Raw genomic sequence first — 23,502 nt, 5'->3', positions numbered from 1 at the left:
CTGCGGCCCCAGAGCCTCGGGCGCGGCGGGCGGGGGGCGCGGGGAGCCGATTGGAGCCCGCGCGTCAGCTGGGGCCGCCGTCTGGACGCTTAAAGGGCCAGGCCGCCCTGCGTGCCGGCTGGGGGCGCGGACACGCGTGGTGGGCGCCCTCCCGCAGCTGCCCGCTCTGCCTCCAGCCGCCGGGGCCCGCAGCCAGGCCCCGCGCCTCGCATCCTCGCGGATGGACCCCGGCCTCGCTCTCCCGCGCTGAGCCCCCTTTCCGCCGCCGGGAAGTTCGTCCCGAGTCTAACCTCGGTGCTCTCCAGCTGCGCCACAGAGGCGGAGTCGGAGTAGGAGGCGGCCCTGAGAGGGAGAGCCTGGGCGCGCCCGCCCCCCAACCAGCTGCAGAACGGCCTCCACCTGCTCCCCCGAGCGATCCCACGCTGAGGAACCGAACGGGCACCCTTGCCGCGCTCCACCCCCACCCTCGGCCCTGGGCTGCTCTGATTTGAGGGTGAGTCTGGGATTTCCAACTAGCCGGGCCCCTCACCCCTACCCCAGGGCAGCCCAGGGCTCATTTTGCTCTAAGCTTTCCAGGACTTAGTTCTGGTCGACCATACCTGCCCCGTGGCCTCCTCTGGCTGCACAGATCCACCTAGGGCAGGAGATGACAGCCACCCGGACCACAGCTGTAGTAGTGACCAAATCCTTTAGGTGAGGGCCCAGGACTGGGAGAAAGAGAGACAGAGGAGTGGGGACCAGAGCCCAAGCCCCACTCTGCCCCCAGCCGTGAGACCTGACGCTGCTCACTCAGTAGCGTCCTTGCTCAGTCTCTGCTGGGAGATACAGCCAGGCCTGCGGAATGCTGCTCTGGCATGGACACCAGTGGGGGCAGGGGGCTGGCTGTGCTGGCAGGAGCTGCAAAGGAACGCTGCCAGGCTGAGCAGGCAGCAGAGTGGGGACCACGGGGCACTGGGCCTGGCACGGCCCAGGTGGTGGCTGGGGCACCATTGTGGAGAGGGGGCCTCTGTGAGTCTCATGTGGCCATGTCATCATTCAGATGCACCCCCTCACCCCAACTTGACTGCTGCCCCACATTCCGTTACCCCCCCCATTACCCCCTCCCGACAGTACCACTCAGTGCCCCCCACCATCCCCACACACATGCACTTGTGTGCTCACACACCAGCCCATGCCCAGTTGCAGCAGTATCCCCTGAGTATGCCACCTTAATCATGGGCGGGCAAGGACTCTGGGGCCTGCTCAGAGTGGCTTGGTTCTGGGTGCCAGGGGAAAATGGAGCAGAGGCCAAGATCCCAGGCAGGCACCATCCTATAGTCTGATGGTCCTACAAAATTGTATGGGCCTCCCCTAAGGTCAGAACAGGGAGGCCCTTATGATTAGGGCATCCCAGAGCCAGGGAGAAAACACCTGAGGAGCAAAGATGGGGGTGACCAAAAAGTGCCAAGAGGAAAGGGAGGAATGCACAGAGCAGGCTGGAGGGTCAGAAGAGACCCTGGTGGAAGAAATGGGAAGAGAGGAAGGGGCACAGAGGGGACATGCCCCCGGAGGCAGCCACTGCAGGCATTTTGCTCTTCTGTGGCCCTGGTAGGTGCTTAACAGCTGGCTGAGCTCCCAGAGGTCTTGGGCTAAGGTCAGGCCACACAGCTTACATGCCACACTAGCTGTCACCTCAGGGCTGCCTTCTGCCTCTTCCTCCCAAACCCACTTCCTACTTCCTCATCTGACTCTGGATTCCGGCACCAGCCTGGGAGGCGGCAAGGGAGGGATTGTGTAGCCTTTGGTTGGATAAGGGGAGCGAGGCCCAGAGCAGAACAAATCACACAGCCAGGCACCAGCGTCGGGAGCCAGGGAAAGGGGAGGCTGCAAAGGTGGCCTCCCCCACGGCTGGGAGGAGCCTGGCAGAGAGGACTGCAGGGACACTCCTGGGCCCACTTCCCAGTCACGGCTTGGCAAGCAGGCGTGACCAAGGTAGGGCTGCTGGCCCCTTTGGGATTGGCCTTGGTCGCAGCAGTCAAGCCAAAGGAGGGGCTAGAGGTGGGGTGAGGAGGGAGGGAATGGTGGGGAGAGGATAGGTCTCCAGGAAGACCCCAGCAGTTCCCCTGTTCTCTGGCCTCCAGCCCATCTGGGGGAGCCCCAGGCAGAGCCTGAGCTCTGTGAGAGGCTTTTGGCGCTTGGGTCACACTAGAACTGGCAGGAGAAGCTGTCTGAGGAGCTTAGCCTGGGTCTGCTCAGAGCCAAGGCCTGCACATTGAGTGAACATCAGCTAGAGCAGAGGGACAGGGGCACTTCAGGCAGAGAGAGCACCTGCAAGGGCCCGGATGCAGAAGGCAGTTTAGCATCTGTAGGGAACTAGAGGCAATTTGATGTCACAGAGTCCAAATTCTTGTTGGAAGGAGCACCGGCCAAATGGAGACAGGCATTGCTCTCCAGGCCTTGGCATGGGCCGTGCCATGGGAGCTTCACCTCAGGCTTGTTCAGGGTAGGCTTTCTGGAGAGGGTGGGGTGGGACTGGGCTACTGGGGAGGAGGTCCTGGCCCAGGATGGCATGCCCCAGCGGGAAGCCGGGAGCTTGAGGAGCCCTCAGACACGGGCTAGGTGCTGGCGAGATCAGCAGCCATGCCCCTGCCTGTAGAGACCAGCTCACGGGTTTTCTCACAACTTCCCTTAGTATCTAACCCCAAGTTTCTCTCCCACATTAGGGAGGAGCAACAGACCCAAACAAGTATCACCCAGGCTTAGAGAAACCAGGCTCGCCCCTACTGAACCTGGAAAGATCAGGCGGGGGGGGGGGGGGGGGGGGGGGGGGAGATACGTGCTCAGTCTCCCTGGGGACCTCGGAGCTGTGTAGCTGAGATGGGGGAAAGAGGGAGAGCATTTGGGCTGGCACCTCAGCCCCACATCATCCAGGGCTTCCTGCAACTAAAACCGAACACCAGATTCCCCAAGGACCCCACTGACCTCAATGCCTCTGGCCTGACTTGATTTTAAAGATATAAAGGACCCCTTGAGCAACTATTCTGTGGCTCAGTCCTTAATGGTTTTGGCCCAGAGCGAGGCTGCCTGGGTTCAAGTTCTGCCACTTCCTAAGGTTGGGTAACTAGATCAATTGTTTGGCTTTTATAATTCAGCTCCTCCCCCCGAAGAACTGGGATACTAAGGCCCCCTCCCTCCTGGAACTGGTGCGGATTAAATGCTTAGAACCGAGCATGCAGCCAAGGAGTTCAGGGACGCTGGCCCTGGGCTTGCCTCCAGGACGAGGGTAGGAGGCCACGGTTTCACGTGGAGGGCCAGGCTCAATCATTAATGAGACGCCTGGGGTCCCTTGACCCAGCAGGGTGGGAGAGGATCCTGGATGCAGCGAGGGAGGCCTCGAATGCCAAGGCCATGACGTTCATGCTGCGGGAGGGAACGGCGACCTGCTGGTTTGAATTAGGTGCCCATCCCCCAGCAGCTGTAGCCTATTAGTGCCAAGCTCAGTAGAAGCAGAACCTAAGCAACACCCCTCCAACCCCACCCCCAGAGATCTATGCTCCCCCACCCTGCAGGGCCCTGGGTCTGCTGGGATTCTCCGCCACCCACCGACCCCACTGGAAGCTTTCTGATTCACAGGGGGAGGCGGGGCAAGGGAGCGCTGCCTCTTTCCACTGGAAGCTTTCAACAGGCCATCCCAGCCTCCCGCCCTCGTGCAGCGCTGCTTGCCTTGTCCTCACCGGGCACTGGTGGAGCTGCCCAGGCTGTCCCGGGGCGAGCAGGCACGCAGGGCGCCTGGCTCCTGCGAGGCTGCTGCCTCTACAGCCTCAGAGAACTCCCTGCCAAGCCGGAGTCCCTTAGCCACCCTTCCCAGCTCCTCCGGGGACTTCAGGCTCTGGCCTGTCACCATGGGCCGCAGCAGAGTTGATGCCCTCCTCCAGGCCCCTCACCTGGTCGCAGAGACTAATGTGCAGGCTTCTCACTCCGCATCGGCAGAGCCTCCTTTCCCTTCCAGTGACCTCTGGCCACCGTTCACGGTCACCGAGAGGGGCACTTCCTTGGATTCTCTTACCTCCTATTCAACGCCCAGCTGATTCAGAACAGCCAAGACCGAAGCCCTTGACACATTTCCCCCAGTGCTGCCCAGCTGATGGGATGGTCACTATCAGAATGTGAATGAAGATCCCAGGGCTCACTAGCAAATGAGACCCTGAAGGAAGCTCGCTTGGGGATTTTCCACAGCAGACTTGCAAATTTTCTTTAAATTTTAAAGCAACGCATCCAGATTGGACTGTTGTCAGGAATTGGCCTGATTTGGGGGGGGTGGGGAAGGTCTACTGATTACTGAATTTTGAAAATGGAATCTCTGCAAGTCTTACCCTGAGAGGTTATGTTGTAGTCACTAAGCAAATACAAATTCCTTGGAGTCCCGAGGAGAAAAAAGTTAATTGTACTTGCCCTGCAAATCCTCCTGTGGTTGCTAAAAATATCCCCAGTGCTTCCTCCAGGAGTGAGTGCCATGTGCCTACTGGTGAACCACGTTAGGAGGGAGGTGTGCAGGCTGGCTAGGTGGGCTAGCAGGTAAACGCACTGTCCCTGGGCAGCAGCGCACAGATGGAATGGGACACATTCTCTCCTCCGCAAAGACATTTGAGTGCAGGTCACAGCTGGGTGACAGCAGCAAAGCCTAGAGGAGCTGTGGAGTCATTGGGGGAACACTGAGCACCCTCAGTGCTTCTCTGGGGAGGTGGATGTCTCTGCCTGAAGTTCTCTCTAGCTGCCCCTCATGCCCATCACTAATGCTTAGCTACAAGATGAAAGTGAGCCTCAGAGGTGGGTCAGCAGAGACTCAGGGTTTCCTTTTCCACCTCAGAAAGACTAGCTGAAATGTGGATGAGTCAAGAAAGATGAAAGACGCTCAGACTTAGACTAAGTATATATTTTAATTTCTACAAGGTCTCCCTTTCAAGTTTTGGGGAATTTAAGTGAAGTGTATACAAATTACACATCGCCAATATGTACAAAAGTATTTTCTAGTTTTTAAACAATACCAGCTATATCATATTTAATTTGCAGTAAACAGGACATTACAAAAACAGTCCAATAATGCATTTTCTATTTAGAAGCACAATACATAACATAATTCAATTTTATTAAAAAATAACTTAAAATACAGAACAATCCCCTTAGGAAGAAAAGCTGTCTCTGTAGGTCATTCAGTAAACACACAAGTTGAAGGCTGCAGCTGAGGGCTGTTCTCTTTCATGGAGAAAACATGAGGCTTCCAGGGCCCACTTCTCAGGATAAAATTCCACCCACATCAAAGGGCAAGGTTACTGCCTGTGGTAGGCAGAATTCTACAATGCCCCTCCCCCATTCCATGCCCCAACTCAGGGACCTGTGAGTAGGGGATCCCTCCTGCGATGATATAGTCTATGAACTTAAAATAGGAAGCCTAGCTCAGAGGGCTGGATGTAATCACATGAACCTTAACACTGAGGGGAAAAGCGGAGAGATCTGAAGCATGAGGACTTAGTGGGCCACTGCTGGTCTGAAGAGGTAGGGGAGCCACAGAAAGGAATTGGACCAGCCTTAAGGAGCTGAGAGAAAGGCCCAGACAGGAACGGACACTGCCAAGCACCTGAATGAACTGGAAGCAGCCCCTTCCCTAGAGCCTCCATAAAGGAATGCTGCCCTGCTGACCCCTGGCTTCAGCCTGTGAGACCCTGAGCAGAGGACCCAGCCATAGTGAGCCAGATCGCGAGCTACAGAACTGAGCTAAAAAACCGGTACCGTTTTAAGCTGCAAAGTTTGGGGTAATTATTTACAAAGCAACAGAAAACCAACACACTGCCCAAGGGTAACTTTTCTTAACATAATTAGATTTGGCAGTTTTTGTTTGGGTTCTGAATGCAGTATTTTTCCCACTGAGTATTATTAAAGCAATATTCTCCTTTGCAGGCAACTTCTGAGAACCCTTCATGTGAATCACACGATGTTTTGTCGTCACTAGAAGCATGTTTGTTTCACTTAGGTCCTGTTGTCTAATGTACTCTCATCTATCAACTTGGCAAACAACTGACCCCTTAACCCTGTTTATGAACCTTTTAGGATAATGGTTTGAATGTGTCCATAGTCATCCCTCCACCCATCAAGGGCTGTCAGATCCCTCCAACTAAGGGCTCTTCCCCACTTCACTAGTGCACCAGGCAAGGCCTGGGTAGGATGGCACACAGCTCTACATCCAACATCCCATATGAACTTCTCCTGCATTACTGGACTAAACTGGCACTAAGGTGATTAAGTACACTTGCGGAAAAAATTCCAACTAGATTTAAAAAAAAAAAAAAATCACGCCGGTTTTTACAGGTCAAATCATTTTTGGAGGAACCACCCAAAACTGTGAACATGTATAAATTATGCAGTCCCATGCACCTCCTTCCCTGTGTTGTCATGGGTTTACTCAAGTCACACAAGGCTTCACCGAGTCAGTGTGGCCACAGCAGAAACTGAAAACCATGCTGGTGCCTAGAACCGTTCAACTACTGCTGTGTCTGCCTCTTACTTCAGACTTCAAAGCCCTGCACAATGTCCGGGATGGCGGCAGTCAGATTTTGGTGTTACTTTTGAAGTCCATACTTCAATCCACTCTTTGAGGCACATACGTCAGTCATGTGCAGTAGACCTGAGTGACCACACCCCCTATGCCAATGCTGCCTGGTCCAGGGTACCCCAGCCCACAGCTGTGGCTTGAGAGAGCCCCTCTAAATATTCAAAGTGAATGCAGCTCAGAAGGAACCATGTTTGGTGCCAGTGAATAAAATTTTTTTTTAACGTCTCTCTCTCATGAGATTGTTTAAAGAGGCACCAAAAGGTACCAAGCACCAAAGGGTGAAGTGGAGTAGAATCATTTTTACAGTCTAAACTTCTGGTAGTATTTACTAGAAAGCACAGGGAACATTAGGTCCTTAGAGACGGTGCAGGTACTTACTTAAGGCCGACTTCTTCTCCCTAATCTCGCCTGCCAGCATGCAACAGACAGCAGGCTGTGTGATGACCACTTTCCTGATCGTTGGAGACAGCAAAGAAGGAAAGAATCAAGAGCCCCAGCGCCACCGCCTCGTACTCCTGGCTACCATCAGGATGGATCTGGGCAGTTTGTTTTTCAGAGCACATATGTATTAGACTGTAATCAGTATAGAAACGTTTGGCCACCTTTAACAGTTCTCCTCCACAGGTCTGTACTTGGCAGCAAAATACTAAACCTGAAAAACGGGCAAAAAGAACCTGTATTCTAAGGAACACAAGATGGAGAGAAAAAGTCTATCTAAAATAATATTGCAAATTATACCAAAATTTCATGGTTTCTTGATTCAAGAAAATGAAATTCACTTCCATAGTTGGCTACTGTAAAATGCGGCATAAAAATATTTTTAGGAGACATATCTGTATTTTAAATTCTGCGCACAAGTAAATGAACAAGTAACAATTAAGAAGTGTCTATTTTTGAAATTCATCTCTAATATTGAAATGGAACAACAAACTGGCATTAGGTTTCTTAAACTTTTAAGTTACCAGATATTTACAAATAAGATATAATTCGTATCAAAAAAGGGGGCATTTTCAACTATATCTGCTGCTTTCACTGGGACTCCGGTGATGAGAGTAACTTCGGTCACTTTCACTGTCAGAGCCATAAGATCTACAACTCCTGTATAACAAAACAAAACAAACACGAACACCTTTTAGCTGTCAATCCTCTGAATTCCCCTTGTAGCTTCTTTTTTGACTAGAGTGGCTTGAAGGCAATACTGATGTGGCACTTAGCATAGTGGGCGGACCAGTGGGGTACTACTGACTGTGGTAAAACAACTTTGCAGAGATCTTAAATGATCAAGTAATAACATCAAGGTTAAGATAAAATAAAGAAACATCACATCTTGGGAAATTACTTGAAATCCACTCATGCAAATGAGCAGAATGATTTTCCATGTTACCCAAATGAACATCAGTATTTAATTAGACTGAGAAAGTGAGGGGAAAAGGCACATGAAGAGAGTGTCATTAAAGACATGGAAATCAAATGGCGCCCAATGAGGGGTGAGGGTGGGGTGGGGCATGACAGGAGCATTGGGATAGTGAGTCAAAAGGACATGGTTATGATCACCATCCAGTTACTTTGAAAAATATTCACTGAGAGCTAGTCACTTTGCTAGGTACTCAGAACACGAACACACACACACACACACACACACACACACACACACACACACAAGTAGACCAAGTACTGTTCCCTGGGGCTCAAGGATAGGACAGAACAATGGGCAAGACAAACAGGCACACAGGGTTGGGGGCTGGGGGGCAGAGCTCAGGGTCAGCAGCCAGGAGGGCTTCCCAGGGCAGGGGGTTGCAGTGGAGACTGCAAAGTAGGTGGGGATTGGCAATTTCAAGAGGCAGGAGGGAAGACATGGTGTGGGTGTCTCTAGGCGGAAACAAAGGTTCCAGCACATTAAAGGGGGGAGACAGAAAAGCCTGGAATGAAGCTGTAGGTGGAGGGAGCTGAGGCGCCATGCTAGAGCCTGGACCTGCCCCACAGGGCAGTGCAGATGGAGCCCTTGAAGGGTTTCAAACAAGGAAGTGCCCAGTCTACACATGAGAGTCTACATGGGTCACTGATTGTCCCTGCAGTGGCTGGGGGAGGGCACAACTGAAAACCCCCAGGAAAGGGACATTACAAAAGTAACCATAAAAACTTGCAGCGCCCTATTTAAAAAAGCGGGCTGTGGGTTGGGTGGGCTAGGCAAAACGTTGCATATAACATAGTATTAGTAAATACAATAAATAAAAAACACATTTTCCCCAAATAATGAAAAGATATAAACCTTAATCCTGCTGCTGAAGCAAATGATTATGACATTTTATTATACTTTTTTTTTTAATTTAAAAAATTGACAAACTGGCTTTGCTATTTCTAGCAATGAGCCCTATTTAAAAAAGTGGGCCGTGGTTTTGATGGACATCTCTTACTCCTTCCAAGAGATTTTTGTGTAAGGACATGTGAATATTTAAAAATCTATTTGGATTCAAACATTAACAATAACCAACAAACATGCCCCAGCAAACTCTTAATACAAAGGTCACATTTAGTAGCTGCCTGTGGTCTGCTAAAACTCAAGAAGAGGAGAAAGGATTTCTGTCCTAAGGATTATGCTTTCTTTCCTATCGCTTCACACACCAAGTGCCCATAGGAACGTGCAGTGTTCTAGGGGGAGACCCACCTGGACCGCCTGTTGTAGCTTCTGCCTCGGTGGTAACTGTCGCTCCTCTGGCTTCTGCTGCGACTGCGGCTCCTGCTGTAGTAGCTATCGTAAGTGTAGGACCTGCTTTAACACAACAACAAGCACTAAGGTTTCCTATTCAAACACTCATATAGTCCCATTTCTTTTTAGGAGCGTAAGAGTGTCCTCTTAGAACATGGGCACCACTGGACAATGTGAGACACATTTGCATAACAAGTACCGAAAACATTTAACAACTGCCCCAAATCAGACTTACCGTATTAAAGACAAAAATGTTAATTTCTTTTCTGCATTGGAAAATATCACAAAATTGACACTGAGTTAGTTAGATTGAATCTGGTGGATATCAGGCAATTCTATTCAATAAACACCTGCCATTACAATTTGACATTAATTGTCCCTTTAGACGCTAGAGTACAATGGGCAAACAGAAAAAAACTGTCAAAAAGACCTCATTTAGAAAGGGTATGATTTCTTGAGAAAATACATGTGTTACAGTTTCTCAATAAAATACAACACTTTTAAAAGGGAATTAAGGGTTTTATAGAACAAGGCCTCTCAATTCTGCCCTGCAGGTGGCTACCCAATCCCTGTGCATACCTGGACCGACTGTGGGGATCGTACGAGCTGCTCCTGGACCTGCTCCTGCTGGACGTCCTAGTAGTAATCACAGAAGGGATTGTCATCTCAGGGATCAGGACAGACTACATCAAAACACTAGACACTTATTTGCCCATCAAGAAAAAAAAACAATGAAATCCAGCAGCTCTACTGATTTTGTCTTTATATCAAAAGCATACTGGATTTTTAAAAAGCATGTTGGATTTCATAAGAAAGATTAAATTCTATGCTATTCTTCTATGAAGTACACCTAAAGAAAGTCTCTGGGAGATTTGGGGTGGTAAACACACAATACAGCATACAGATAATATGTTGTAGAACTGTCTACTTGAAACGTGTATAATCTTATTAACCAATGTTACTCCTATAAATTCAATTAAAATAAAAAAAGAAAGTCACTGGGGAGGTTCTGACTAGGTATGGGGTAGGGATGAGAGGAAAGGTCTGCCCAGGTAGGACACTTATAAGTAAAATGAAGCTGCAGGAAAATACCTGAGAGGCCTATTTTTTCCCTTGGTCCCCCTTTAAAAATCCTCCTATCTCAATCTCTAACCCAAGTCAAGAGGTGACTGCAGATGTGAACTTAGGTTAAGGAAGATGTACTGGGGGTGGGTAGGAGGTGGAGGGAGTGGTCAGGGCCTCTCATAAATATTTCTACTGTTTCTCCCCATTCTGGGAAGATCCCATCCTGAGAACAGGCAGTAAGAATCTGATTGCTCTTTGAAAGAACTAGAGAAAACAGGCCTGACTGGTATTCAGCAATGACAGGCCTTCAAGAGCAGGCAGGATGGAGACCACATAGGCGGGTAGGATGCACAAGCTCACCTATGACTTTTGTAACTGCGGGAGGAACTGCTCCGGCTTCTTGTGCGGCCTCTGCTGTACCACCCTCTGCTCCGACTTCTAGAGTAGCTTCTTGATCTATAATGAAGAGTGGAAAACTATAATTATATCAAACCCCCATGCTGTTAAAATTACTTACTTGTAGGGCAGGAAGGGGAAAACACAGTAAGAGGAAAGGTCGTTGGAAAGGTCTCTCATGAACTCCTCACAGTGGGTATGACATTGACAGTTAATAAGGGTTTAAACTGAACAGAAAGAAATAAAGAAAAGCCAGGAAAGGCTGGTACAGGTGGTTTATAGGAGCCCTATTAGTAACAGCAAAAGAGGAAATAATCCTATCTCAGAATGAGTTAAAAAAAGTTAACACAGAGACTATATACTGAAATACTCTAAGGCAGGAAAATGAACTACACAGCCTCATGTATCAACTGAGCTATCTCTTAGGAACAAAATGTTCAGTGAAAAGGCAAACGTAGGAAAATATATATATGTGTGTGTATATATATATGAAAAAGGATTTCGTTTGAAAACATGCAAAAACACTGTATAAGGATAGAAACATTTGTGGTAAAACTATAAAGAAAAACAACAAAATTGTAGCAAGAGTTCAGAATAATGTTTAATTCTAGGAGAGAAGAAAGTAGGGTAGCATGGGTAGGGCTACCATCAGGAATGTCAAAGCTCTATTTTTTTAAGCTAGATGGCATTTTAAATTACCTTTTATACCGTAGTCACTTATTTTTATGTCTACTTAATATTTAGTAAAACAAAAACGTAAGCAATGCAATCCTGCCCCTCGTTCATCTGGCCCCTGGCCTTCCTCCTGCTTCACTCCTGTGACTCAGGAACAGGAAAACAGCCCCACGTGTAGGCTACCTGTATGATACCTCACAGGTTTTATGCAGTTTTGAACACGTTATGTTCTAATAAGATTCTAATCACATATCCAGCAAACAATTATAAAGCACACTCTGTGAAGTGAATGAAAGATGAGTAGGAAACAGCCTCTGGATTAGCAAACGCTTAGTCCATCAAAAATGTCCATAAGCGTGTTTGGCCGATGCCAAATGATCCTTGATATCTGGTCCTATAAAAAATGTCCAAACTTAAAAACATCCCTGGGTTCAGAGAGTTCATGTTTATATTTATATATTTAATCTGCACCCAAGGATATGTTTATTGCTTCTGAGAGAGAGAGAAAGGAAGAGGGGAAGAGAGAGAAACATGGATGTGAGGGAGAAACATCGATCAACTGCCTTCCGTATGTGCCCTAACCAGGGATCGAACCTGCCACCTGAGTATGTGCCCTGACCAGGAATTGAACCCACTACCTTTCGGTGTCTGCCAACTGAGCCACACTGGCCAGGGCTATTTATATTTCTGATTTAATATGTGAAAAGTACTATCATGTTTTAGTGGTCCAATAATTGTGGTGTGGCTATACTGCTAATAATAACCCCTCTCTTGCTTGGTCACCTAGCTGGTAATAGCACATGGGGTTAGGCAGATCAGAAGACATGGACCAGATGTCTCCATGGATGTTTTAGACAGGACCAAGATGTTCTGCAAGGCAGTACCTTACTTTAAGGAGTTTACAGCCTACTAGGGGAGTCAGACCCAGGCAGGTAACCAAAACAGGGAGGTAGCGTTCAGCTATCTCAGTCTACTACCCTTAGCTGAAACGCTTAGAGCAAATTCCTTGGCTTCTCTATGCCTCACCGTCTTCATTTACAAAATGAAATACCACCCACCCCAAAGGCAGTAGCCAGCATCTCCAACAGCTCAGAGCTATCAGAGTGTAAATGGGAAGGCAGATGTTGAGCAGAGAGGAGGCTGCAGTAGCTCAACGGGTAACTGCACCCAAGAACATGAAACGCCAGGATTCACCAACTCTCTGGGCCCGTCGGAAGTCGGGGCAGGGGGAGGAAGAGGAGCCCACAACACAAGCATAGAATGGTCTGAGGGACAAGGAGCGTTAGTAGAGGGCTTCCTGTGTGAGGACCAAAACCTGGCCAGGCAGAAGTACCCGAAAACCTAGCGAAGTGGGGGAGGAAAGCATAGAAGACAGGCTGCAAGCAACTGAGGAGGAAATGGGGGACAGTTACTACAGGTGGCAAGTGTTGTTTCCTATTTTTAACAAAATCTGGGTAAGGGGAGAAAAAGACTGACAAATGACTAGAAAGGAAAAAATGGTCAAAGACAATTATTGTATTTTAAGTTCAAGTGCTGAAAATCAAGCACAATATAAAAAGGGATATGAGTAATTAAAGAGATAGTGGAGTAAAACCAAGAAATATTTATATCGCAAAGAATACAAATTACTTATATCACCATCACCACTTTCTTTTAGGTTTTAAAAAAGCTCATGCTATGCTGATGACAGAAGTTACATACAACTTGAACCAAAAATAAATAAATTGAAAGATGATCATTTTTACATCCCACCTCTGCCACCCCCTTGAATAAAGATAAACTAACTGGGTCAAAAAGGGGAAGGAATCAAGAAGTACAATTTGGTAACTAGAAAACAGTCATGGGGATATAAAGTACAGTACAGGGAATATAGTCAATATTGTAATAACTATGTGTGGTACCAGGTGGGTACTAGAAGTATCAGGGAGAACACTATAAAGTATATGATTGTCTAACCACCATGCTATACACCTACCCGAAACTAATGCAAAATAATACTGAATGTCAACTGTAATCGGGGAAAAAAAGGTCAACTAGGTGCTTGTCTTGAGCAGGCAACTGTGTGAAGTGGAGGGTTAGATCGATGCTCTCTAGATCCTTTCTGTGCTGTAAATTCAGGACTCCCTTCGAAGGAATCACTGACAGGTGAGAGAGCAGCCTCACACCTTTAAAGATGGAGAACTTGCCACCTCACATGGCAACCGATTTCTACTGCCCGGGAGCTTCAATAGAAGCGAGAGCTTTTCACATGAAGCCCCAATTTCTTCCCTGAAACCCACTGTGTCCTCAATCTGCTCTGAGTCACACAGCACAAGACTTCTCCTTACTGACCTTCCAGATATTTAGATATAGTAATCTTGTCCCTAATTCTCATGTTCTTCCAGGCTAAACATTAACAGACTCTCTTTGGGAGAAAAAATGGAAAGAGAATATTGCTCACCGATAAGATGACGAGGAACTTCGCGATCGACTTCTTGAGTGACTGTAGGAAACAGACCTTGTTCTGTGTCTTGATTTGGTTTCAGATTTGCTTCGAGATCGACTTGGACTCCTGGACTGGCTGTCGCCATCCCGACTAGGCGTCTGCTCTTCACTTGAGCTCTCCTGATTTCTTGGCCTCCGGTTTAAACGTGCTGTCTTTCTTACTTCATCAAAGAGAGACCCAGGCCGAACTTTATTTTTGCTTTTAATTTCTATTCTCAAGCCTTGCGGTTTCATTTCAGGCACAGCTGTCAGTGCCTTAACTTCCACAGCACTGCATGTAGCCGGCGGTGCTGCCAGGTTCCCCACCCCTGGCAGGGGCTTCCATTTATTATCCAGGAGGCTGACCTGGCCCCTTTCAGCCACCCCTGAGCTCACTGCGCTTTCCAGGGCACTGGCAGAGCCGGAGCCCAAGTTGCTGTCGGGCTTCCCCACCTCCCCCGCCACGGGGCTCTCAGGCACGCTGCTTTCCTGTTTCCCCCCCTGGGCCTCAGGATGCTCTGCCTGCATTTCCTGCTTTACAACAATGCCTGTGTCCGGGGTGTCAAGCCTTGAATTTCCCAGAGGGGACGCTCCCTCCACCTTCGCTGGGGAAGTCCTATCAGGAGTGCAAATCTCCATGTTGTCGTCTGCTTGAAACATGTCCTCCACTCCGCCTGGGGCACTTTCTTCAACATGCTGACCATTTGCGGGAGAACTGGTGACATTGTCCTCGGTATTTAAAGGTGTGAGGGAACTGTGGGGTTTACTATCTTTAGCAGGCTGCTCAGCGTCTGGTGAAAGCGTTGCTGTATTCTGTTTATCTGAGAGGCTGCCGTCCTCACAGGGCTTCTCAGTTTGGGGGGTATTTTCTTTTGTGGTTTCACTGTTTTCAGAGGTTTGTTTCTTCTCTTGTGGCTCCTGAGTCACTTGCTTTTCATTAGTCTCCTCCTCCTCCTCTTCCCCAAATTCCAGCGGAGGCTGCCAGTGAAATGCTTGTTTTCGTTTCGGGGCCTTGTGCTTTTTGTCTTTTTTCCCTTTCATTTTCTCTTTCACTTTTTTGGTGTGCTCCCTTTTAAGACTTTCCTTTGAGCCGTGTTTGTGCTTCCGCGGCTTTCCTCTGGGGTTCTCTGAGATGCAACAGGACCCCTCAGAATCGGAGGTTGATGAGCGCCGTTTGCTCGACTTCCAAGCACCATCACCATCGGGCAGTGAAGAATTTGCAGACTTTGTTGTGGGTTTGGCTTTGACGTGAATTTCACTAAACTCCGACTCAGAATCCGAGGTGGCCTCACCTTCCTCCTTATCGGAAGACGGCGGGGAATTATTTTTACTGTTTTGCGTTACGTCTCGTTCAGAATTGGACTCAGAGTCCCATTTACTCCCAGCATAGTTCTTCCTTTTGGGCTTACTGCCGTTTCTGAAGTGATCAGAAAGATTCTCTTTCAAAGTTCTTTTTTTTGAACGAGGACATTCCTGTTCAGGCTTGGATTTCTCTCCACCTCTGTTTTTCTCTTGTCTGTTGTTCACTTCCACCTGGACTTGCTTCTCTTTTTCCTGGGCTGACTGTGTCACCTGAACACCAGAGTGTTCACTGTCTGAGGAATCATCTAAGGATGACCTGCTTTCGCTATACTTTCTCTGACGCGAAGACTTATCCCTGCCTTTGACGTATTTACTGCGAAGTGCCTTTTCAGAGCTGCTGCTGTGCCTTTTATTTGAAGTGCTATTTTTTTTCCCATTGGATGTAAGTTTTCTCTTGGCTCGTCTTCCAGCATCACTGCTAACGGAAGAGTATGAAGAGGACCTACTACACTGTGAACGATCACTGTATTTATTTCGTGAATGAGATCTAGATGAGCGAGACCGAGACCGAGACCTCGAATGTGAACTAGCTACACTTCGTGACCTTGTGTACGATCTGGAATAAGATCTGCTCCTAGAGGACCTGCTCCTTGACCTTGGGGAACTTTCTGAACTTCTATCACTGTATTTTGAATAAGCGCTCCGATCGCTTTCTGAATTTTTTTCTCTTTTATGGTAGGATGATGAACTACCAGTCTCTTTAATATTTGCTAAACAATAAGTGCTTTGGATGGGCAGCAAATGAGTTGTTTTTGCTTTCATTTCCTGAATCCGCTCATAAGAAGGCTTCCAGGGCTTCTGTCCAGGCTTCCACCTGGAAGGAGGGGGACTGTCACTCAGTGGTATTACAGGAATATGTTCCGCCACCACTGGTGGTTGTACCACGATGGTTTCATTTTGTGGCACTGTTGCTCTTAAAGGCTCTGTTTTAACTGGTTTATTTTCACTTAGCTGAGAGGCTGTTCTTCTTGGGGATTTTGATGCTGTCCGTTGGTGCCCTGACTTGGAACTAGATCTGGACTTTGATCTACTTCGAGAATGTGATGAGGACTTCGATGGAGTCCTTGACCTTGAGCTTCCCCTAGAGTAAGACTGTGAGTGAGATTTTGATCTGTCTGAGTCTCTGCTGGAATGGGTGGAAGAGCTCTGGTCATCCTTATCGGACTTAGACCAGTCCCTCTTCGACGAGTGAGAGGACAACGAGGAAGAACGAGACCTCCTCTCTCTCTCACAGGAGAGTTTCATTCGCCGGGAGGAGGATTTTGAGGATTCTATGTCAGATGGTACAATGATCCTTCTCTTCTTAGTCTGTTTGTGTCTTCTGCAATGTTTCTGCTTTTTAGCTTTCTTTTTATGCTTAACCTTTTTCTCTTTTCTGCGTTTTTTATGGTGACCATCAGAGTGTCTTGCTGTACTAAGGTCTGAATAATATCCATTGTAAGACCATGATCTTTGGGACAAGCTTCTTTCATCCCATCGGCTTGAACAGGGGTCACTCAACCTACAGAAAAGAACATAATATGCATGTATTATTTGCAAGCATGTTTTCTGTTTAAAATATGTTTTTAAATTTATTGATTTGAGAGAAACACTGACTTGTAGTTCCACTTATTCATGCATTCATTGGTTGTTTCTTGCATGTGCCCTGACCTGAGACCAAATCCACAACCTTGGTTTATCAGGACAATGTTCTAACCAACTGAGCTATCCAGCCGAAACTTCTATGTTTTAAAACTAAAACACATTTGCTGTCCATACAAATGCATTGACAGAAGCCTAGAAACGACAAAGTACTGGCTCCACCAACACTTTAAGCACATGCAGGAAGGATAAATCAGTGACTGGCCTGGTCCTGACCTTTCAACTGCAGACACATGGACAACTGCTAACAGAGCCACTTACAAAAGGATTTTTCCCCCCCCAAAAGCTAAGCAAAACACTTCAAATTTGATAGGAAAATGGAAAATGGCTTTGAAAACCAAACCACCTAATCACAAAAGCACTGCTGACTACTGAGTTCCTGGCTGTGATCGGCTCATAGCCCTCTTTCTGCAGGAACAATTTCAAACCAAGCTCCCCAATAATTCTGTTGATTCTCTGCAGATACAGGATAGCTACCTCAACTAGCAAGACTATTGTTTTACCTCAGCCTCACGAAGGTAATCAAGACCTTCCCCTAAGGTTTAAACTACTTACTACAGAAACTGAGGAAAAAGTACATGAAAACAGATGCAGGCTTTATTATCTCGCTGGTAATGTCAGGGCTCAAAACTGAGAGTCCTCAGTACCAATGTGCCTAAACCACTTCCACACAGCAAATGCACACTTTTTCCTTCCTCTTCTAATTTCAAACATACTATAGGACGCCTGTGCCGAAAAAGAGAATTTTACCATGAACAATTATGGAGGGTCCCGTTGGTATATTTTCATTTTTTAAGTATATTTTCACTAGCTATTCTGAGGCCAGCCCCGTTTCTAAAATAATCATTCCCCTGTGGGGTGTGTCACTGAGAGTGATGGGTACACTCTGAAGCAGGAGCAGTCCCTGGGGTCTATGAAAGTACCTGCTATATCATTTTAAGACTTGATTATTTCTAAAATTAAACCAAAAATCTTTTAAGAGATTCAGTAGGTTTATAGTCTTGTGAGGGGAAAAGAGAGTTTTGATTTTAAAGCACCCCAAAGCCATCAGCCCTCCTGGTTAACAGCACTACTTTCACCAAATGTATTCCCTGGTCACTGTCTAATCTGAAATTTAAATCTTTAATGAAAAGTCCAAACACAGCAGACACAGGACTGTGCATGTACAAGGCTCTTACTTATCTCCTTTACTCCATTTTTCTCCACTAGGTGGTCTGTATGCTCTCAGTCTCTGCATTTCCTCTTTCCAGTGAGGAGGAGTCTCACTGCTGTCATCATCATCTGATTCAGAACAGGACCTTGACCTTGGAGGTGTGTGATAGCGCTTTAAAAACAAAGACATGAGTAACTCTTTTTAAAATACCCGGCAATTACAGTCTGCTACAGGACAGAGCTACGTGTAAGACCCAATCTCAGACCCCACTCAAAGGCAATAATGACTGAAGTGCCAAAGGGATGACATGAAGTTATGTCAAACATAAGCAACTAAAAGAAATGGGAAAGGCTGAGATTTACCTGTAATCACATGTGAAAATTTCCACTTCGAAGTCCTAATGCTTACATTCATTAGCCTAGAGTATTCAGCATACTAAGATTTCTCAGACTGTTTCACATGTTCATTTCATACTTAAACCCATCAAAACATGGCAGTGACCTCTAACAGCAGTACCTTCCCATAGTTACGGAGAACACAACTAGCTCCTTGAACAGATTTTGGATCATACTAAAATTAAAGCTAGGATTTTTGCCTACAGGTAAAAACACTTTACCGCTTAGATAATTGGAAAAAAGAAAAGTCTTAACAAACATACGATTGTGCCCCTTCCTTTAATCTTCCGTCCAGACTTTGACACAGATGGTTTCTGATCACTTACAATGGGTGTGGCATCAGGAATCTTCCTGGAAAGGATGATTGAAAATTAAAAATAAGCAAATGTAGGCAGTTTCCCCAATGTTTACATGTAGAATTTATGCTCCTATAATACAAAAACACTTCATTTAGATCGAACACTTTTGTAGAATGAGGTACTCCACATAACCTAATTTTCTAAATAAACCATTTAAGTGCCAAAACTGGGGGGGGGGGGGTAACCCAATTGGGTAGAAATACATGATACTTTTAAAGCACAGTATATTTTTTAAACAAAATCCCCTCCTTTTAGATGTCTCTTGTCAAAGCAGTAATGTTCTAAGAAAATCCTGAGTTATTCCTGATTCTGATGCTTAATCTTATTTTACATTTTTTATAGTTCATTTGTGTCCACCTCTCTACTATAAACTGCCCCTCCTTCAAGGTTCTGAATCTGCTGCCTCATCTTATGGGCAATTTTAAGAGTATGGATTTTGTGGCGGCTACAGCTCTCCATGCGTAAGTTTTCCACACCACAGTTTGTTTTGTATCTGTTATTATTAATACAATGGCTAGCTTTTATTGAGTATACTTACTATGTATCAGGAATTATGTTAATGAGCATTTTTAAATACGTTTTTTATTGGATAGAACATATATAACATAGAATTAGCAACTTTAACCATTTTAAGTGTACAATTCAATGGCATGAATTATTCACAATGTTGTGCAACCATCACTACTATCTTTTCAAAACTTTTTTATCACCCCAAACCCAAACTCTACCCATTAAGCCCTAATTCTCCATTGCCCCATTCCATCAGCCTCTGGTAACCCTAATTTATGGCCAAATAACACTCCACTGCATGTATATATGCAATTTGTTTATCCATTCATCTATTGGTGGACATTTGGTTTGTTTCCACCTCTTTTTATTACTCTACTGGATTCAAAGAGTTCAACTAACTCTGCTTGACAACCAAAATTTCACCTCTAATGAAAAGCCAAAAAAAAGATCAGTAATTAAATCTTTCCAGGCCTCCAACAAGAACTTTCCCCTGACAACTTGCCCCGCCCCTTTCCTACTGGTACAATGGGAATTCTGAAAGGTTGGGCACAGGTCACTCTTTAGTCCAATCTCCCCCAGTTACCTTTCAAAGTGCTCTGACTATGGGTGAGTGTGGAACTGCAATGAGCTGGTGACATCCTCAATCAAAAATGAAAACACAGGTTAACCATCCTACTTACGGTTCAGGCTCCACCGCGACAAGAGGCATGTCTCTTCTCAATAAAAATCGGTTCTCAGGCACTGGGGGTATCTCTTCTGGGCGGACCACAGGCTTTTCCCTTTTAGCATTTGAGTCGACTGACCTTTTCTCATTGGTATCACTTCTCTCAGAGTGACTTAGAGAGAACATACCAAGTCACCAATTACGATATGTAATGTTTGCATTCCATAATAATAAAAGCACACAAAATTAGATATGAAATAGCAATACTTCTGATACCTTACAAGTAAGTCTCACTCAAAAGGTTTATACAGTTTTCTCACAGATAACATAAAAAACATCAACCCAAGCAAAAACCCGCAGTGGTAAAATTCTCAAAATTGTCAAATGAATCCTAACTCTTTTCTTTTAAGAGTTTCAGGGATTATTTTGACCTGCAAACAAATAAATCTTTAATATAAAATGCCTATGCTACCCTAGATTTGCCAGATTTCAATTTATAGTAAAAAAAACAAACGCTCTCCTTTTTCAATAGGTAGCAAAGCTAAGTTTACAGAATTATACACACTTTCCCCATTCCAGAGTGTTTCGTTTTTTAGGCAAGACTCCTCTAGGGTCTCACGTACCCTTTTGGGCTCCCCGCATGTTTATCCCGTGGCTCCTCCGAACTGCCCGCCGCCTTCCGCCTCTTTCTCGAACGCTTGGCTCTTGGCCGCCTTTTGCGCTTCCTCCTCCTGCTCCTCTCACGGTCCGCCTCGCTTTCTGAGGACGACTCTGAAGAGGAAGAGGAGCTGGAAGAGGAATCCGAGTCTTCTGAATGAGTTGGTTTCTTCCTTTTTTTCTCAAAAACTTTCAAGAAATATTAACAAAAATATTAGTACTGGACTTCAGTGCCTATCTTTCAGAGTAAAAAATGTGATTACCAAATATCGTAAAACATGCTTTACGCATAGCAAACTAAAAACAAAATTTATATAAACTTTTTTTCAAGCTGATCCTATAATATGGTTTGCTGGTGAGACTCTAAGGAGACAAAACTCTTGCCTTCATGAAGTCTATATTCTAGTGGAGCCAAATAAGGAAAAGAGTAACTTCGTAATATGACAGTAAGTGCTTAAGAAAAAAGGCAGTATAAAGGGAATAGGGAGTCAGGGATAATTTAAGATAGCATTTGAGCAGAGACGTAAAGGGAGTGAGGGAGGGCGCTAAACAGACATCTGAATGTAGTGTTCCAGACAGAGGAAACAGCCAGCACAAAGTCCCTGAGTACTAGGCATGTCTGAGTCGTCAAGGTCAACATGCTGGAAGACGATGAATGAGGGGGAAGAGGTCAGAAACACAGGAGAGGCAGATGCCTTAGACGCCATTGTAGAGACTTCAGCTTTGGCTGACTTAGAAGAGAGCCCTAGGAGAAGATCACTCTGGTGGCTCTTAAGGACAGACTGCAGAGGGCCCAGAGTATAAGCAAGGAGACCAATTAGGAGGATGCTGCTGTGGAGGAATGAATACAGAGGAGCACAGATAGAGGCAAAGTGAACACTTAATAGGCTATTGCAATAAGCCAGGTAAGAGATGCTGGTGGTGCGGACCAGGGAGCAGGGAAGCAAGAAGAAGAGGTAAGATTTGGTAAGATTGCTGATGGACTGCATACAAGGTATGGTAGAGAGGTCTCAGGGCTATGCTATGCCACTCAGATGCGTTTTTTCCACTACTGAAATCCTGGAGGTATGCTCCCTTTACCCCCCTAAAGTCTTACCATCTTTTGTTGATTTTGTGGCAAGCACCCCACAGTCAATAACTCGCACATCTGCATAAGGTCTGCTTGCAGCATCAGTTTTCAGATTTTCAATTTGTTCGATTACTTCAAAACCGGAAATAACTAGTCCAAACACAACATGCACCCTGTCACGACACAAATTAAAAAAACTGTTGGTTTGCTGATAACTAAGCCACAAGAGTAACCAAGACAATTGTCGTAACTGACATGTCCATAGACCTGAAAATAAAAGCACAGTGTTCGATGCATGAAGGGAATTAGAACTTGAAATCAGCTTCATAAAAGGAAAGAAACACCGTTACTCAAACTGGGCCTTGGTTTTCTGTCTTTAAAACAGTGGTTTGTAACTATTTTGCGGTAAATAGTCCTGTAACAGTCAGAATGTACTTGCTACTCAGAAACCATCCTATAGGGTCACTTCATGGCTGAGAAGTCCATCTATGGGCCCCAGTAAAGACCCCTTCAGGGACATGAAAGCCATGGAGTCTCAAGGATACTGCACCCTGGGATCCATAAGGAAGAGCCTGGCTGTGAGACATTAACCTAGAGATCAAGAGTGCCCCCTTGAGGGTTTACCCGTGGTCCAATATGTATGGAACCAGCCACCCAAACACTTCCCCCACCAAGGTAGTAAGAACATAGCTCTTACCCATCCAGGTGCGGAGCAGGCTTTGTGGTACTGTGTAGCAAACATCAACACAAAGACGATGCCAAAAACCAAGTGTTCAGGTTAACAGAGCAGAAGGGTTTAACAGAACATGTAGAAAACAAAGAGGTAAAGATAAAAAGACCAGGAAAAAGTTAAACATGATACACATGTAAACCTTAAAAACAGCAACAGTAGCCATTTTACTGATATAAAACTTCAAAATTATAATGAATTACAAAATCCTGTTTCTCCAATATGAAGACTATATATGTATACATATATATGAAATAAGTTTAAAATATACAGCACAGACACTAAAATTAAAGTTACTCTAAAACCAAAACAAACTCATATTTTATTAAGATGATTAAACAAGAATAAAAAGTACCTATCATTTGCCCTATGAAAAGTGTGACCAACACACGCTCCACACTTAAACGAGTTCTACTGTGTATGTGCCGCTGAAGCAAGCACGAGTTTTTATTATTTCTCATACTGGGTCAGTATGTATCTTTTAGGCAGGCAGATGGGAATTAGGCCTCAGGAATTCTGTTTCCAGAACTTCCTGCCTCTCTTCCTTCACCTAAGGTGAAGCTCTGCCACCACTCAGAGCAACTCTGAAAATGCAGTAGGGAGCAAACCTTCAATCTGCCAATACTTCCGACAGCAAGGTAACCAATGATGGGTAACACTATAGACATTCCAAATTCCCACGGCCCAGAGAACACTCAACTGGCTTCTTCCAGCCACAAACTGGCAGAGAGCCACTCTTGAGAAACCTATGGGGTACGTTTGGTCAAGATATTTTGAACCCAAACAGGTTTTCCCATAGCATTTTCATAGATCTTCACACTTGTGAATTGCAGTACGAAAAAAAAATCAAAAGCAGATGTAACTAGACTCAGAGATGTATACACCACAAACATCTTAGTTTTCAAGAATGAGAAACAGATATTTGAGAGAAAGGTCACCGGCTGTCAGGCCATGTTAAAGCAGTCAATTGTTCTAGAAGCTCCCTTATCAATTTTTATATTCATTTTAAGGCAATTCTAAGATATGTAAGTGCACAAAATACAACTTAACCTTCACAACAATGCTAAATT

At 45.8% G+C, this 23,502-nt stretch overlaps 1 protein-coding gene across 8 annotated transcripts in view; it reads right to left on the bottom strand.

The window, feature by feature from the left end:
- Positions 1-4,897: 4,897 nt before the first annotated feature.
- Positions 4,898-23,502, bottom strand: part of NKTR (natural killer cell triggering receptor) — a 36,919-nt gene continuing 18,314 nt past the window's right edge. For 5 of the 8 annotated variants that reach the window (XM_081159277.1, XM_081159275.1, XM_081159272.1 and 2 more), the window contains 11 exons: positions 22,400-22,429; positions 21,730-21,875; positions 20,600-20,822; positions 19,993-20,148; positions 18,707-18,794; positions 18,074-18,219; positions 13,870-16,755; positions 10,719-10,814; positions 9,873-9,929; positions 9,252-9,356; positions 4,898-7,684 (listed from right to left, as the gene is read on the bottom strand). In XM_081159277.1, coding sequence (XP_081015403.1) covers positions 7,597-7,684; positions 9,252-9,356; positions 9,873-9,929; positions 10,719-10,814; positions 13,870-16,755; positions 18,074-18,219; positions 18,707-18,794; positions 19,993-20,148; positions 20,600-20,822; positions 21,730-21,875; positions 22,400-22,429 — 4,021 coding nt within the window. In that variant the 3' untranslated portion in view covers positions 4,898-7,596. The remainder of the gene's footprint in view (positions 7,685-9,251; positions 9,357-9,872; positions 9,930-10,718; positions 10,815-13,869; positions 16,756-18,073; positions 18,220-18,706; positions 18,795-19,992; positions 20,149-20,599; positions 20,823-21,729; positions 21,876-22,399; positions 22,430-23,502) is intronic. The other 3 variants (XM_081159276.1, XM_081159274.1, XM_081159273.1) reach the window with 2 other exon arrangements.

The sequence above is a fragment of the Miniopterus schreibersii genome (assembly GCF_964146895.1).
Source record: "Miniopterus schreibersii genome assembly, chromosome: 15".
Taxonomy (NCBI): Eukaryota; Metazoa; Chordata; class Mammalia; order Chiroptera; family Miniopteridae; genus Miniopterus; species Miniopterus schreibersii.
Note: the sequence above shows the minus strand (reverse complement) of the source record. Positions and strands in the feature narration are given on the sequence as shown.